General features: G+C 38.0%; 1 protein-coding gene across 1 annotated transcript; it reads right to left on the minus strand.

Annotated features, from left to right (window-relative positions):
- Window positions 1-5,945: 5,945 nt before the first annotated feature.
- On the minus strand, window positions 5,946-18,545 carry LOC145777280 (carboxypeptidase A1-like). The gene is made up of 9 exons (XM_082588626.1): window positions 18,422-18,545; window positions 13,495-13,570; window positions 12,990-13,217; window positions 12,021-12,122; window positions 11,561-11,779; window positions 11,062-11,158; window positions 10,333-10,538; window positions 8,009-8,093; window positions 5,946-7,465 (listed from the first exon to the last, which is right to left on the minus strand). The coding sequence occupies exons 1-9, from the start codon at window positions 18,526-18,528 to the stop codon at window positions 7,242-7,244; spliced, it is 1,344 nt and encodes a 447-aa protein (XP_082444752.1). The 5' UTR covers window positions 18,529-18,545; the 3' UTR covers window positions 5,946-7,241.
- Window positions 18,546-18,838: the final 293 nt, after the last annotated feature.

Below are 18,838 nucleotides of genomic sequence, written 5' to 3' on the forward strand. Positions count from 1 at the left end.
TATCACGAGACTCAATTTTACGCTGAAAGCCAGAGATGACATCCGACTCTGAAGACGTCTGCACTCTGCACACTTTAGCAACGCTTTCAACTAAGAGTGAATTACCACCACAAGCCAACCAACCGAGAGGAGTGAGCAAAGCATGCGGTTCACTACGATTGTCACCAACACGCTCTTCTTTTGTCCACATCAAATAAGCGTTGTCGTTGCCAATCAGTACATCTACAGTACTACAATCATTCAAATGAAACATATTCACGTCATGAAAATGACGGAAACCACTTAAATCTTGTTTATGGGGTAAAGTTTTAACATCGTCAGCCCAAGCTGGGTTAACCACCGAGGTTATATCACAAAACAGTTCATCAGTCTCTAACGACTGGATGTTGAGTTTAACAAGGTCAGCACAAGTAGGTTTCTGACCAGCCAGAGTATCCATTTTAAACGACGCTTTATCATACGGTTTAAGACCAAGTTCGCACACCAAATCACTCGAAACAAAGGTCAACTGCGAACCAGGATCATGCTGACAATACACCAACTTCGATTTGCCAGTCATTGGATTCAAAACACGAGCAGCAGTAACGCGGTTAAAGGCTGCTTTAACATTTCCAATCTTAACATTACGCACAGGAACTCTGGCACCAGCCTCATCTTTACCGACCGAATCCAGAGAATCACGTGACGTCACATAAAAATCATGCAGAAGAAAATAGTGTTTCCTATCGTTGGTAGGTCTACACTTACGACAGTTATTTGCATGATTACAGTCTCTAACCATATGCTGGCGCAAACAATTCAAGCATTTGCCAGCTTTCACAATGACATCTCTCCGATCTTTAGGTGTCAAGCGCAAAAATTCTTTACAATTAGACAAAAAATGATATTCAACTTGACCACGTGACGAACAACAAAAACACGCCGGTATGTCACTATGTCTGGCCACACCGCCGCGCGGTGCGCCAACAGCAGTCGAGTACTGCGAACTCCCTGAAATCACATTATCATGGGGTTTTACCGACGTCTGCCTAACCGGACATGAAGGCAATTTTCCTTTGCCAAACTTTTTAAAATGCTGCGACTCACCAGAATCGCCCATTAGCATAATGCTAAAATCAGTCGACTTGCGCGTTTCCTCCCGTACTACAAAATCAAACAAACTCTGAAAAGTAGGTTCCTCAGTGCTACCATACTGATCACCTAAAAAGTCAAGATAACGCTGCTTAGCGTCAAACGGGAGTCGTTTAGCCAAATCCCAAACAAAACGTCCTTCTAATTTATCACGCTGACCATAAGCTTTCGCGTAAAGCAAACACTGCGACAATTCATCTTTAAACTCTTTCAAATCACTGGAAGAGATAGAAGTCAATTTGCTACCATAGCGATACTTTCTAATTTCTGGTTCTGCGAAAAGACCTCCACGAACTCCAAAACGTTGGGACAAGCGAGATAACGACATTTCTATCCTGTCTTCCTCTGACAAGCCAGGAGTGTCGGAAACCAAATTAGCAATCGTTTGTGCAGCTGTTCTAACACAAGCTGCTTGCAACAAAGTCAAACGAGTTCCCTTAAAGGGCGAAGCTGCCATCAAGGCCATAACACGATTTTTAAAAAAGACAAATGGCATATTATTACCATCGTAACCAATCAAGGCCGCCTTATCGAAGAACGTCCTACTATTTTGGTATTCAAAAAAGCAATCCTGCTGTTGAGAACTCGATTTAGCGGGAGAAGACAAGCTATATCCCTTAAGGGGGTGAGTGGGCTCAGTCACATGCACAGCCCGATCACGATCCTCAAACACGTTAAAATCAGGAGACACGATACGCCTCTCACAACCACCCAAATTACGTGTAGCTGGGCGATCAGCAACTAGCGGCGCAGAAAACTTTGAAGGGGGCAAAGCATTACTGCTAATGGCGGCCCCGTGACCTGTACGCTCTGGGGGAGGAGTTCGGTTGTAATTTGCAGACCTTGGCTCTACAGCCTTCGGAAGACCCTTAGCCGCGGCCCCGAGACCTCCTGAAACAGCTGGAAAACATGTGGATTGTACAGGTCCACTTACAGATTGAACAGGCGTCTGGAAAAGGTTAGGTAAATTAAACTGCGATTGATGTTCACTTCTGGAATGCCTAGAAGAGCCCTTCCTAGAGCTACGCCGGGAGCCCAACTCAGAACGATATTCAGCTAAAGCTACCTCCTTACGTTGTTCAGCCCTCAACTGTGCGTCTTTGAGTGCGAACTCAGCAGCTCTCGCTTCGGCTTTCGCGGCAGCCTCAGCTCGTACGGCCTCAGCTCTCGCGGCGGCCTCAGCAGCTCTCGCTTCGGCCTCAACTCGTATGGTCTCAGCTCTCGCGGCGGCCTCAGCAGCTCTCGCTTCGGCCTCAACTCGTATGGTCTCAGCTCTCGCTATGGCCTCAGCAGCTCTTGCTTCGGCCTCGGCTTGGATCTGGAGCTCCTCTCGTCTTAGCTGTAGGTTAATTTGTGCAACTATCCGTGACGAGCTCTCAGACATCCTAGTGCTTACATTTGAGGCGCTATCCTCAGGATGTATGTCAGCATCTAACCTATCTGAGAAATCACTTTCTTTTTGTTCGAAGTTATTTTTTAACGAGTTAAATTTGGGATCTACCCTATCACGAAGTTCTGCCAAGATTGCAGAGTTAACAATTTTACTCAAAAGAGCATGGAAATGCCTTAATTCCTCTTCTAAAGTAGATAAGTTAGATCTAAAAATTAACAGTTCCTGCTTATCACTCAAAGAACCTAGGGCCACAGAAAGTTTCCCAATTTGAGTCAAAATATCCCGTCTAAGATGCCGGGCCTCTCGAACTGACTTAGCCTCATCGTTAATGGGTCCCTCCCCAGAATGGCCTGCCCGACCGCAAAGAACATCATCAGGCTTAAACTCAGTCGAGTCGACGGCGGTCGAGTCCCTGTCACCACCGAGTGTAGACATATTAAATGTTAGGGCTAAATTTAACAATTAAAAATTTAAGTTACCCAACACACAAATTACAGTAGTTATAAAAAACTTAACTGCAAAGACCGTAAAAATACAAAAAAGAATTTAAATGCACGATACCGTAGCTGTACGAGTAGCCTATGTGAAGTCCAAACGTCCACAAAACTTGCTTGGATTCTTCCACTTGAATCTTCAAGCACAGATGGATTGCCTTTAATCTTCTTTCTTGCCAATGAATGTCAAAGTTATTTTTCTTCTGTACCAAACTGAGAAGAAATGTCTTTACTTTTTAGCTTAAAGTTCTTCAGTTGCCTACCGAGAAGAAATGTCTTTAATTTTCTTTGCTTCTTTAGACTACCAACCAATAAGATCTTCTTTTATTATTTCTTTGCTTCTAAGTGCTTCTGTGCCAAACACTAGACAGAGAATCGTCTTTTATTTTTTATGGTCACAGCGGTAAACCATAATCTCTTCTTGGGAAAATTTTAACATAAAGTTCCCTAATCCGTTCGTCTGTATATAATGACCGAAGAAACACACACTTGAACTTCTTTTCAAACAGTGTATTCCTGTAAAATTAGCCCGAGGCTACCGAAAACGAGGGGGTGCAACGCCTACACCACTTAAACTGTCACTACACAACAGATTACTTGGATAAAAGACGGAACCTTTGTCCAGCTAGCAAGCACTAAGCCAACAGTTAAATGTGCGGCCAACTTTCAAACAATCATTTTACGAATGACCAGAATAGATATCAATATCTCAAATTCACGTAGAAAGTAACTGTGACGCAATAAATGAAAGACAATTATGAAGTCATTCCAACAGGTGTTTAAAGCTGATGTAATATTTCCTGTTTAAACAGGCCCAAACAAGTCCTAACAAGTTTGACACAAGTCTATGAACGATGGTGCAATTTTGGCACATTTTCTAGCAACTTCCATGACGTAATATTCAGTAGACTTGAACGGTTTTATATGACGTTTGATTTGTACAGAGATTGGCCGTAACAATTGTCAAAAACTCAACCACAGTTCACTCGTTTAGTTCAGGAAAGGCAACAAGAGCCCTCTCATTAAATTTGCTTACGTTGAAAAAGTTTCGGCATGGCACTTTGGGTCACCTTTCTATTCAAATACTGCTGACATTTCTTGAACAATTCATTCATTTTCTTATTTGAGCAACTGACCTGATATTTGCCGCAAGAGTCATGGCGGCAATGCAATATGGTACAGTACAGTAGTTGAGTAGCATAATTAATACAACAGTCAATAGTATGTTAATTGAGTTTCAGGCAAAATTGAGGTAGGGGTCCGCAGAATTAATAATTTGTCCAAAGGGGTCCGTGACAAGTGACAACAAAAAGGTTGAGAACCACTGGGTTAAACTGTCAAATGACTGTGGTCTACGTCGCAATGCATCCATTCAGCTCGTTTCATTAGCTGTTCGAAAAACGTGCTGCTAGGAAGTTTTACCATTTTCGACACAAACACGCCGTTCTGAAGAAGTTCCCGTCGAGATAGTTTGACTTCTTTTACCAGTAGCCTATCACATTGTCGTGTATTTTGCACTGTCGTTGTTTATAACGCAAATGTATTGCCATGTAGGCAGTGCCGGTCTTAGGGTATTTCGGGCCCTGTGCGGAATATGATTTGCGGGCCCCAATGACAATGATTCAACTCAGTAGCGTAGCTGGGGAGGCCTATTTTGAAAGGGGAGGGGGTGGTTTGACGGTCTGACACCCAGCAGCGGGGGGTCTGGGGGGCCTCCCCCAGAAAATTTTGAAATATTACTTTGAATTTGGGGCATTTTGAGAGCATGTTCAAAATTTGGGTATGAATATTATCCTACTGTAAAATGGTGCTGTCCAGTGGCATAGCAAAAGAATAAGATCATGCATTCTTGGGCGTTTTTTGGAAATAAAGCTATGTTGAGTCTAGATGCAACCTATTTCGTTCCCTGAAAAATTCGTACCCCGATTTCGTACCCTGAAATCGGAGTTAACAAAATCAAATTTCGTCCCCTGAAAAGATCGAGAGAAATTTGAAATGTTTGCGGCAACTCCGATCAGCAACTTCGGCCATGTTGTTTTTTTTTCTCGATCTTTTCAGGGGACGAAATAGGTTGCACCCATTGAGTCTTTCTTGTTGCTAATTCCTTTGTTGAATTCACTTGTTGAATTTTTCCATTGGAAATGACAAAATTACTGCATTTTCTGAGTAAATTGCGGGCCCCCTAAATTGCGGGCCCTGTGCAATCGCACGGTTTGCACACCCCAAAGACCGGCACTGCATGTAGGCCTAGTCTATGTTATGTTCAGATTATCATCCAGCCAAGTCCACAGCCCAGGCTTGCCATAACCGCTGGGTAAAAATAATCTTTAGAATATTGCTCAGTTACAATGGGACAATATCCTGCTAGAAAATCATCTCTCATTTTTTTTCCCATTTTATTTAGAGTTATCTTGTAGACCCTGCGGGGCACTTAGCCTTTGATACGAATGTCTGTAGCCTAACCAGTGGCGGAATCAAGGAGGCACTTGGTCACGTGCCAAAGCAAAAAAAGAGAAAAAAACATGAATATTTTGTTAAAATTTTCAAAATTTTCTCGCTAGCTTTGCTTACTCAATCACATTGCATTAATTGGCAGCAAAGGAACATCGTGCTCGTGTTTCCAATGAGCAGCGGTTTTACAGGAGTAAAAATTTAGATAGAGGCCAATCAAGTCTACAAAGTCATTCAGTGTTTTGAAATAAAAACATTGCTCAATCGACTACAATAAGTTAACAATTTACTGTAATTAACCTACTTCACTGGCTATTCAAAATCTATTCAAAGTTGTTTAAAGAATAAATTACGTAGGCTACTGTAATTTTGTCGTCATCAAAACATGATCTAAAACTTAACTTGAACATCTTCAACTTCAACAGAAATCTACCTGTGGTGATTGTGGTCAAATAGATGCACAAGTGCGCTTCTTGAACAAAGAATCTTTATTGGGCAACAGAATACGCAAAAAAGGACCAAAACGAAGTAAAAATTGTCAAAATTTTGTAGGAGCAAGTCCCCCAATTACAATCTTCGCGTTTTTTTAACTTAAACTTTTGCTTTTTCCAATCTTTCTGCAGATTGTTTGTTTTATCGTAACTTTGGTGCCGTCCAATTTTTATATGGATTCACTACTGTCTGCAATGTGTCGTCTTTGTATGAGGAACATACGGCTTATTTACAGCTTGTATAGGGTAGGCTAAGTATACACCCGATTAGATCTAATAGTAGCATTAGCCAAATGTTAATTTTTAAGGTCTTCTGCCATTACGTTTTCCAGTCATCAGCAAAGATGCAGTTTGTATACGAACTTCTGCATAGTTTACAATCACATCGTTATCCAACATTTCGTTTTGCTTATTTTGCATATAGGTTACCGTTCAAACGACTAGTAGCGTGTTAACTTTTCAGCTGTACAAAAACAATATCCATGATTTTACAAATGTAGATACAAACGACCTGTTTTAGTCTGATGGTGCAGGTTCGCTGTGGTAGTAGCGGTTTGTCATTAGCTTTTGTGACAAGCCAGAAAGCTCATGGGAAACCTATACTATCACAGCAAACCTGCAGCATCAGACTAAAACAGGTCGTTTGTGTCTACACTTCTAAAATAAACAACGATCATGCTGCAAAAAGCGAAGTTCAATCTACAGTACAGTATTATACACTATCAGTGAAATTAACATTACAATACCGGTTACAGTTAATTAATTTTTCGCATAAATCACATATGATAAAGGCAAAGCGGATATAGCCACATATAGAAATAAACAACATGCAAAATAGATAGATTTTTTTAGTTTCAGCAAAAGGAAATAACTTAGCCCATTCCTGCTTTGGAGTGAGCTCTGTCGCTGGAACGATGATGCAAAGCCAACCTCTTAGCCTATATCCCTTTGTAGTAAAATATCGCAGGAGTGCTGCTCTTCTTTAATGGCCTTCAAGCCTCGTGCTGTGTTTATTTCCCACAGCTCTCGACGTAGGATCATTCCGTGGTCTGCCAGCAGTAGACTAAGATTGACTAGTTGAGCACTTCTGGTTCATTCTTTACGTAAGTAGCTTACAGTAATCATAGCTTGACCTGTTAAATTAACTTATACCATAAAAGAACTGTTGACGAAGGGTATCCTCCCAAACCCAAAACGCATAGTAAACGTTTTTGTTTATAAATCAAGGAATGTTAGAAGTTTAGAAAACGTACAATCTGTTCAAATTTCTGCTCGTTTAGCCTACATTTCAACTTCATCACAAACAGCACTTCTTGTGGAGTTTGCTGGTATAACATGATTTGCTAAAACAGTAAGTCCATTGTAGTATTCTTCGGCTGAGGGAACAATAAATCTTTCTGGAAGAAGAAAACCAAATTTTCCTTTATCTCTAAGTTCTACCGCAAAAGAATATTTTACGCAAAGAAATCTATGAACCCAATCAGCACTTCCTCCAGATACTTTATCTGCAAAAAAAAAAAAAAGCAAAAATAGTGATTTGTGACTAGAAATATCACGTAAACGGCTTGGTATGTTTAGCTTATGTTTTTTCTTACAATTTTAATTGAAAAGGAAAGTAATTACTAAACTATACATGCAGTTTTATTGAGGTGATGGAAATAGGTTTCAAGTTTTCTCTTATTGAAAGATATAAAATTATGCTACAGGCGCAGAATTATTAATTAGATCAAGCCTTATTCTAAGTTGATTTTGTACCAGGACCATGTTGAATGGGGACCTTAGCTTTTATAACTTCGACACCACATTCGGCTACTGGGTTTAACTTCGTATAAGCTAGATTTGTACATCTTTAGGCGGCCGTTATACCTATATACATATTATTTTTGCTTATATCAATTTAAATTTTTCACAGTGCATAATATCCCATTTAGGCTTTATGCTTTAAACACATTTTTTTACAAAGGACCAGGCTCGAACCCAAAATATAAAGTCTGCTGATAACTTTGCGCTGGAAATACGTTAGGCGTGTTATCCATTAGATTACTTACAAACGGTGGAGGAAATTTTTCCATAAGTGTACCTTGTGCGGTAGGCACTATACATTGCATCTACGACAGTTCGAGACACACGTTTCTGCAATAAAAATGTAGATGTAACAAATGCAGGCCTTAAATTGAAAATTTGCAAGTTAACTTTGAAAGATTCAGGTTAATTTGAATAGATAGATCTCCTTTTGTAGATTTTTATATATCCACCTAGACCAGGGGTCACCAAACTTTTTTCTCTGAGGGCCGGATTGCTGTGAGATTAACAGCTGCGGGCCGGATGCAAATTGCGAAAAGATATACAACTTTTTAGAATCTCCATTGACTTAAATTGAGCACAATAAATAACAAAGTCAGTGGTGGAATAGCCAAGTTGTGATAAAAATCGAAAGGTTGCTGGAAAAGTTATCCTCTTCTGTAATACATTACAGGGCATTGTGCTCTTGAAAAAACATTATATGTTTCCAAATTTGGCCTAGGCTGTCCCCATTTGTGGTGGCCTAATCATGGACTTTTACTATTTAGAAGTCCATGGCCTAATGATAAACAGCAACGTTAGTCCTTTACAAAAAGTTTGTTAACTTTTTTCCTTAACAGTTGTAGTGCAGCTGTTATTTCCGCAGCACGTGGCGGGCCGGATGAAATCAGTTCGCTGGCCGGTTAGTTTGGTGACTCCTGACCTAGACAACAGGGGACCAACTTTTTAGTCAGTACATGCAATTATAACACCTTTTAGGTCAGGTTAGAAAATAATATAGAATTTGCATGGCAGTGAAACCTACTCCCGTTTATCACTCAGCGCATGGTAGCATTGTATACTCGGCAGCGTTTTTATGCGGCTACGTTAAAACTGTTTTCCTTAGCGCTGAGAGGAGCACATGTGAAAGATTCAAAAGATGATACCACTGCGGGAAATTCTATTTTATAAAGTGTATCCTGGGCTGTCATGCTACGTGTGTTTGCAGTCATGAAAATCAGCACACGGACGATGTCAGCAGAAAGTTTCTTAAAACAGTATTCATGACATAAAAATCATCTGTCGGCAAAAAGTCGGCAGCAGTGGCCGAGTGGTTAGCGCGTTGGGCTCGCAGTCGAGAGCCTGCATGTTCGACTCCAGTCACTTGCACTTGCTGTTGTTTCTCTGGGCAAGAAACTTAACGATAATTGCCTCTACCTAGTGATCGATTTCGAGTAATGGGTAGTACTAAATTTAAGTCATAAGTAGAGTAGACAACCGGAAACAGACATTGCCGTCGGCTGCAGCGTGGGTCAGGTGTATGTCGGAAGGCGTACACCGATGCATAGCGCTCAAGTCCGCTTTCCCGCAATGCAGGATAAAGATAAACAAACAAACAAATCTTGCTTTCATAGGTCAACATTGAGAAACATTGCGTGATCAAGAAACTAGACAAGATTAGCAGAAATGAAGGACTGAGAGACATACTTCTTCTCAAAAAGTTTTGTTTTTGTTGGATTTGCTTTGCTGATTGCGACATGCTCTAGAATCTAGATGCAGAAAATGTCCAGAAAATGGAAATCGAGAGCATCATACTCTTTTAAATGTTATGGAAAAGTTATAAACAAAATTCACTTTAAAAATATCTAAATCAAATTGGTAAGCAGGTCGACATAAATTAAATATGAATAAATACCGGATGACGTCAGTGGTGCAGAATCTTCACCAGCACTTCAGTATGCGAAACTGCCAGGACTAACCTATTAGAGGCCTATCTTAAATTTGTCAGGCGAGTAGCCTGTTTGTATTCCAATGCCTTGTTCTAGTTGCCGTGTTTCAATGCCTTGTTCTAAGTTAGTTGTTGGAGAAAGTTAGGAAAACCAAGATAACTTTTGTATCTGTTGTCCTTTTCTGAAATGCCTTATGCTAAACGAAAAACCTATTGCACAACTCGTCAACACATATGAGCTATAACAGTTCGTTTTTCATAAAATGTTACATTGAATAACTTACTCCTATCAAATCAATGAAAGAAAATCTCAGTGCCGTATGAATGCAATGTATAATGTATATTGTTTCTCATTCGTTGCATATTGCTTTAAAAAAAAAATGCAAATGAGATTGGTATTAAGAGTGTGTGTTTGCGGGTCACAAATAACATATTGTACAATGTGCCTTGTATTCATTCACCGCGAGCCGTAATTGTCCTTCTTGATGGACTTTGGACATCCTTGGCCTAGCTTACATGAATTATTGTGTTTTGCGTTTTGGTTTGATTGTTATTATTGAGCCAATTTATTTGGATAAACTTCACATTAGATCCATTACTAATCTAATGTTGCAACGTAGAATAAAGTATAGTTAAAAATACCAATTCTGGTTGATCTGGGCTTCTTTGTGTTGTGTATCCAAAAGGATATAACCAAAGCTGTGCAAAGGAGTGGAGTGATACAAATGCAGCCAAGTCCAAAGTTTGAAGATACGCGGAAACACTGGATGTTTCTGGTTCCGAAAATGCGCGAGATCCTTGATAAACTCCAGAACAGCCTAAAGTACTAGACATTCCTGTTACACCATCTGGTCAAAATGTAAAAAGAAATTAAAAAAAGATAACGTAAACCAATATCTTATTTGGTTATTGCGATCTCAATAACATATCGTACCAGATAAGCAAAGGTGTAGTTAGGGGAGGCAAAGGGCGCAATTGCCCCCCCTTCTTTCCGAAATATTTTAAAGAAAAATTTCTCAATCTGGTACAGTATCGTTTGACAAAGTTTTACCATTGATTTAGGCTGAAAGTACTCTCAGAATGCGCAATTTTAAGGTGTTTTTTTAAATCTTCTGGAAAAGGCTTGGCTCCCCAGATCCCCCTGTGAGTGCTTCACCTTCGATGACTCGTTGCCGGACTTACTCACATCTGCAAAAAAACTTATTTGCCCTCCCCGGAAATTTTGTGCCGGCTACGCCCTTGCAGATACGCTATTAACGATTTTAATAAAATTTTAAATATGTAACTTACTATAAAATAAATAGCCTTTTGTGCACTTTCACAAGTTTATGCATTTACACGCAGCTTTGAAATTTAAATCTAAAAGCTTACTTCCGCGCATTGGGGTCTTAAAATTGCGATTTAAGTCAACTCCTCTGCAAGACGCATGGGAGCCACGATTGCTCCTAGACTTTCGCCACAACCTATCCTGAAATATGATAAGCATAGAAATTTTAAATAAATCTTTTTAGTTTTATGAGTTGCCCATGAAATGTTTCGCGTAAAATTACCTACTCTCTTGTGGTTAAGCATTTTGTTGTTCCGTTTAATGTTTTAAATTCGATAACACATTTTACTATTTTTTGCTTGGTGAGCAATGCGTATAAAACATAAAGTAGATTATAGAAGTTAGAATAGGATAAATAAAAAAACTGATTGAAATGTTTATTTAAATTGAATTGTGGGTTGAAAAATAAACAACAATATATCACGTGCTCAGAAGTTTTATAAACCGCCGTTGATCTCCAAGTTGAAAGCAATTAGGCCTATGCGTCACAACAATGTCAACTTTCCTACTGTAAAAGCATTTAATACTTCATTAAAAGCTTACATTAGTCCATGTGTATTTATATCCATCAACATTCCACACGGGTACCATCATGAAATCAAGGTTAGATAACATATGGACGACTTTCGGTTCGTCTCTTCTGTACCCTTCAACTAAGCGATTCATAACCCACAGCAAGGTGGCGCCAGTGACCCATTCTCTGGCATGGATAAGTGAGTCTTGCCATAAAACTTTTTTCTTGTTGCCAGTGTTTACGCTTATCTAAACAAATGCGACTTTTACAATTCCACTTTCATTAATGTTTTAAATACATGCTAAAATATTCTTGTGGGCTTTGTGGGTGAGCTACGATAAATCATGATCATGTTGATACGCAGTAGCTTGTACGCAACTTTTTCTAAGTAAAAGGTCACAACGCAGTGAAAGTTTATTAAATGTCCTTTTTGCTTTAATGCTTCTTTTATCAAACATGCAAAAAACTTTGATGACGTTTTTACGGTACTTTGATTGCCCAAATGCGTTTGTTTTCGTATGTGACTCCAACTTGCAGCATCGAGACAATGTCACTGTTTGTTCTTGTGAAGCTCCTCATCCACCTCAATATCTGTAAAATTTGTAAAGTTAAATTTACTGTATAATTATTATCATCTTATTTACATTGAACCAAAAGGTCCATACTTAATATCAAACATGCAAAATACAAACAATAGAAGTAATAATCACAAAATCCCAGTTAACAGATTATGGTGTTACGGAGAATTGTCAACCAGTAAACTCCGAATGGCACCATTGAAGTATGACGATTTGACAAGAGCATGCATGTAACAATTTCTTGAAGATTGACATCTACATAAAAAGTTGTAAAAAGTATTACGAAGTACTGCATCAAAGGTCAATTTATTTTGTTCAATTTAAATAGTGCGAGCACTAGCATATTATAACGAGGTAAGCCCTGCAACATACGGAAGGCATCGTCGTAAGCAACACGTAATTGATTGATGGAGGCACGGGAGAAATTACACCAAAATTGACGTGCATAAAAAGAAGCACAATGATGTATTATAATTGCTTTTGCTGGCTTTTAAAAAGTGCTTGATGGTTATTATAATTTACAACTCTTCTGCAAAGTGAAACTCGTGTTTTTTCAGATTATTAATAATCTATTTCTATTTAGTGGCTCGGTAGCAGCGTTAGATTGATATTACATAACTTACATGCCTGATGTACTTAAATTATCTGTTAAGCTTCGATTTTACCTAACTTAAAGTCACACCTAATTCTTTGTGGTTTACAGTTTAGTCAAAAGGATTCTACGTGTCCTTTTTCCTTTCCTATCCTGTAAAGAAATATCGAAGTAAAACTAATGGCTGATATTGACAAAATTAAAATACTGTAACTTATAATAAAAAATGATACTTTTGTAAAGCACAGAAAGAAAAGATAGATTCGACAGAAATATTATTTTTCTTACCTTTTTGTAATCATGATACTCGTCGTATCTAAAGTTTCTTGTCGCTCGTTTGTGGCGTCTCGTTTTCATCCCTTTGCTTTTGCGGATAAAGTGTTGCACGTCGTCTATCCACACGGAATAGTGGGAGTCCATTACACGCATGGAGTGTTCAAATTTCTCTAGAGACCTTCGCGGGACCATGACATCAAAGTGTGGAGAAAAGGTTGACGGGTTCTTCCATACGTCGGCCTGTGACGTAAAATGCCCTCAATAAAGTTCATCATCATGTTCGACGTCTTGTGGTAGCTTAACTTGTAATCACTAGAAGCACGTCAAAAATTTTACACTTGTTGTTAAAGAGAAGGCTAAGGAACGGAGTCACGTGGATCCACAAACGCTTGTCAAAGAGTTAACGAAGATGGATTTTATGTACAAGAATCCACGGTTGAATGAAACAATACATACTATACTATGCCATTCAAAACATGGTAACATGGTCTAGAAAAAAGTGGTTATAACAACCTACGTGTAAGTCATCAAAGAGAGTGTTAAGCTGATCCACTCCTACTTCATCAGTGGCATTAACATGGAACACCTTGTATCTACATTAAAACACAGGGCTTATTAATGTTGGTACACATGCTTATACTATGCACAAAAACGTGTGGGTTTGTACTATAACAGCATACGAAACTAGCTAATTAAAACTTGGCTAAAATTTCAAAGCAAAACTTTCAACAAATGTTTTAAAATAAATTCGATTTAAAATTAGTAAAACTGTTTATAAAGTGCAATTCTAGTTAATTACTATTATACCAATCTTTTCATCGATTTTAGGTTTGCTTTGAATTCAACAATTAAAAAATAAACTTATGTGTGACAAAGACTCGGATTGTATCATGTTTGACCATCATAAAAAAAGAACATTGCTGAACGTTAAAAGTAATCTTCAGACTGAAAGAGGAATGGAAACAAAAATTCGTGGAGGAGAACAATCCATAACGTCTAACAGCCCGCTTCAACAGAGTAGAATTTGATTTATTAAATATATTTAGGTGTTATTAAAAAAAGTCCACCCCTTTAGTTGACTAACACAACGAACTGAAGTAGAAAAGGAAAGCGATAGTGACGTTTGCATTGACTTTAGAATACAGAAAAATCCCACGGGCAGCTTCTTAAGCTACGTTATGATATCATAGTTGCTTATGTTGAAAAGACATAAAGAAAGGTAGATATAAACAATACTGAAATGCCAGTTCATTTTCTTTTAGTTTGCAGCAACATACCGTATCGTCTCGTGCTCTGCCATATATCAAACGGGTAGTTTTGCCTGATTTAACTCCTTAATTCCCAAACAACTGAATAATTTCAAAATAATCTTTTGACCGATAGAAAATTGTATATGATGTGATTAAAAACAACATCATAGTTATTATATGAAAACACTTTTTCATCCAGTGACTTGAAAGAAGCAATCCTGATAAATTATCTTCATTTCTTTTTATATCAACATTGCCGAAGGCTTTTAATCATTCATAGAATTCGCATTAGATTTTTCCCAATTCAATATGGAACTTTAAGCTGTGTTTGAAATTATTGAACATTTATGCACTTATGTGCACTCAAACATTTGTAGCTTATGCTAAATAAAGAATGTGCCACATTCAACGCAATCGATTGGTAATATAAGCTACGGGAAAAAAATCTTGGCAAAAACAAAAATTGTTAATTCATTGTGCCGTTAATATTTGTCACAAGAAGGAAATTATTGGAATGAAGACTGCAGTATTTTAGGTTTCTTTCTTTCATTCATGCCGGCAATATCCCCATGAGTCTGCCCTGCCAAAACAAGGAAATTAGGCTTTTTCGTGTTTCTGCAAGTATGGAGTTTTCTTTTTTCGTTTTTTTTTCTCGTTTTTCTTTTTATGTTTTTTCTTTTCTTTTTTGTTTTTCTGTAAGTGTGGTGTTGAAAAATATTCTGCAGATTATGTCATCAAAAAATATACCATCCTCAGTTTACACCCACTAACTCAGTCACTGAATTATTTGCAGTCATTTTGACATACCATCAAACGTTTTGCTCAATCACACCCGCGTGATCTCGAATAGAACTCTATTTGGAGATCGTGCAGGCTCTCCCATTGGTCGGCCAAGCAGTCGATTCAAAGCTCAAAGACTAAACTGACGTCATTGACAAGTTGACAACAAATTATTAACAATCGTACACGAAGCACAATCAACCCAATACTCCGTGAAGCGTATTAACATCTTTTTTAACTAACTTAAACATACCATCTATAGATTTGAATCTTGCATGTAAATTAACCACTGGCTAAAAATAACAAAAAATTATTTGAAAGTACTGTTAAAGATATTGGAAATTTAGTTTACTTGCAGGGTAAGGAATGCACTTAATCTTTGTCCTTGGAAATGGAGAAAAAGTTTTGAGATTATTTTGAAAAACGAGTTTTTGTTCAAGCAATGCAAGGTTTGTTTATTTTTATGTCATTATGATATATCCCAAATAAAAGCTTTTATAAGCTAAGAGTCAAAAACGTGGTTGAATGCCATTGGCCAACATTAAACATTTCTGCTTAAAAGTTTCAATAATAAGTTGGTGATTTGAAGATTTACTCCTGAACTTGTGTTTACGAAGCTTTAATGCTGTATGTGCAATTATATACAAGACAAGTAATGAGCACAGTGTTAGCACAAGCGACAATTAATTTCACTGTGTCGAGCAGTGTACGTGTAAACATCAATACAAAAATAATCAAGAACTTTGTGGTTATACCAAAATATTTATAAAAAGAAGTTTATTTATATACAGGGTGGTCCACAAAAATGTGACACATTTCGTTTGTTCATAATTTCTACAAATCTAAAGATTTTTTAAAATCCTTTCAGCGGGAGATGGGTCATAGCTATAAGTTTTTGCCCTCAAAAGCACTTTTGAAAAAACGAACCAGTTTCTGAGTTATTTCAATGTTTGATAATATGTTCGATCCATGCTCCTCGCTGCTGAATCATCGCTGCCACTCTCACATTGAAATTGTCCATTACTCTCCCTAACATGTCCATTGGAATTCTTCTAATTTCTCTTCTAATGTTTATCTTCAGTCTGTCAATGGTATCAGGATTGTCCTGGTAGACTCTATCCTTCAGATATCCCCAGAGGAAGTAGTCAGGAGGGTTAAGATCAGGTGAATATGGCGGCCAGGGGTTGTTGGTTCTCCTTGAAATCATTCGATCCCCAGGAAAGTACTGATGCAGATACTCAAGGGTACGATTGGAACAATGCGGTGGGGCACCGTCTTGTTGGAATACAGCTGTATTCAAGTCGGTCCCCCTTCTCCTCCTTACTGCTGGAATGAATTGTCGTCTGAGCAATTTGATGTAACGTTCAGTGTGAACAGTCACCTGGCATCCCTCGTCGTCCTCAAAAAAGTAGGGACCAAAAATGCCATTACGTCCAATTGCACACCAAACTGTGACTTTTGTTACACTCAAGGGTGCTTGCACATGCGCATGAGGCTGTGCTTCTGCCCAAAATCTCGTATTTTGTTTGTTCACATGGCCACTCAAATGGAAGTGGGCCTCGTCGCTAAAGAGAAGCACATCTAAAAGACCGGGATTGTTCTCAATCCGTTCACTGATTTGATGATCAAATTCAAATCGTTCATCCTTGTTGGCTTGACTTTGAGTCTGAAGAAGCTGAATTTTGTATGGGAAAAGTTGCAAGTCAGCATGAATAATTCTATTGACAGAAGATCTTGAAATCCCCACTTCCTGAGAAAGTCTTCTGGTGGATTTCCGTGGAGACTTTTCCACACGAGTTCGAACATCGTGAAATTTTTCGGGGGTTCTTGCGGTGGAAGGTGGACCACTATGGTTCTTACTGTTGTTAGTCACACTGCCAGTGTCTTTGAACTTCTCCAAAAAGCGTTTGATAGTATTCCGAGACGGTGTTTTTCTTCCAGGAAAGTCATGACGAAAATGTCTCTGGGTCAAGATTACAGATTTTGTCGAAAAGTAATGTTCAATGATTTTTGTCCGCTCAGCCACTGAAAATTAATATCCCGGTTCCATACTGCTACACATAAAACTTATAGCTGTACTCTATAACTAACCTGAAAATCAAGAGGTAGACTTAATTTTTATGGAAATGACAGATAAACAAAATATGTCACATTTTTGTGGACCACCCTGTATACTGTAGTGCCGGCAAAAAATCTTTACATGAAAAATCCGTATGAGTGTTTTACTTACTATACCCGCCATAAGCATCGCGTCGCAAAAATGCTTATAGACACTGTCTGCTTTGTAAAGCGCTGTAGAGCAACGCATTCTGCGATGGATACAGCGCTATATAAAAACTAACATTATTATTATTATTATTATTATAGTTACAGTGTAATAGACTGCCTGGCTCTGGTTTGCTTGCTCCTTCATCTCACAGCCATCTCTCTGAGTGCCTCGTGCTGTGTCACATGATAGTGAATAAGTGGATCGGTGAAATCTGACTATTATGTTCATCTTCTTCAAATTTTGAGAACTTACATGGCCACCTGGAGATGGGGCCTAATTCGCCACGTTTTGCAGATGTTGATTACTGCTACTGCTAGTGTTTGACTGACATTTTCTGAGATGTTTTTACTTCTTGCTGTCTCTTAATGATATAAAAGCTTTTTGTTGCTTTAGGGAAGCAGTAGCAAATGAGAAAAAGTAAGTTGAAAAACCCTCAATCAGATTGTTATTGAAAAATTAACAGTCTGGTCTGACTAAAATCTTCGAAATCAAACTTTCTTTGTTTTTCAAAATCTGAGGATGTTAAAACCTATTGTGTCATCTGGGAAAAACAGTAAAAAAAGCATAAAAATATAATTTTTAGAAAAATTCATTTAAAGTTTCGCCCAAAGTTAGCAAAATTTGAAAATTTCTGCAAAAAGTGACACATCAGGCCGTATCTTTTGGTAGCCATGGGACTTACAACAATTTTATCAAAGATCAAAATGGGTCGATAATGCAAGCAGAAGAACAATTTTGTGCCTTGGCTTTAGTTAGAAAAGGGGAATTCTGTAATTAGTGTGACTAGAATTATTGGTGTTTAAAAAGAGTGGAAAGTTCCAAAATGTGGCAGTGGCCAAAAGTGGCCAGTGGCCAAATTAGAATTAGAATTTTTTTTCAGAAAGTTTATTTGATTTTCTTTAAAACGAATTGTTTAAAGTCTGGGCATGTTTCATCTTGGGAATCTGTCATTTATTATATGACCGCAACAAAAATTATCCTTTCAATGGAAAACATAACTATTTAAACAAGATTTTTTTTAGTTTTTAGGGATGTTTTACATTACTTCTAAAATATTTCTAATTAAAGCAATATCGCAATTCTTGCATCACATAAAAACAAAATCATAAAACTTTTTAATTGCAATCGTATTTCAGAGAACTCACCCTTTATATTTCTTTGATGGAAATCTTCTTTCAGCTGATCCCGAAGTGATCGAGAAATAAAGAAGAAGCAAAATCAACTTTACTTTTTCTTCATTTATTATTTTCATTGTGAAGGTTGGATTGATATGTTTTTGCAAGTAAAAAACTACTGAAGCAACTTTGTTTAAAAAGCTGATTTCTTCTGTATGGAGTTTTGGTCCTTTTTTTTCATTTTTAAAGTTCTTTCCAAGCCTTTTTCACACCACTTTACTTCAAGAAAGTGACAGCTTTTTGACGAACAAAAATAGATGTTTACGCAAAAAGGAAAGTTTAGCTCTCTACAACGTCACAGCCACGCTGCCAATGAGCATGCAGTGTCCTTAAGCTGAAATACGTTCAATTTAAAGAAAAGAACGTCACACTCCGCAGACCAACGGA

This window comes from Aplidium turbinatum, chromosome 9 (genome assembly GCF_918807975.1).
Source record: "Aplidium turbinatum chromosome 9, kaAplTurb1.1, whole genome shotgun sequence".
Classification (NCBI taxonomy): domain Eukaryota; kingdom Metazoa; phylum Chordata; class Ascidiacea; order Aplousobranchia; family Polyclinidae; genus Aplidium; species Aplidium turbinatum.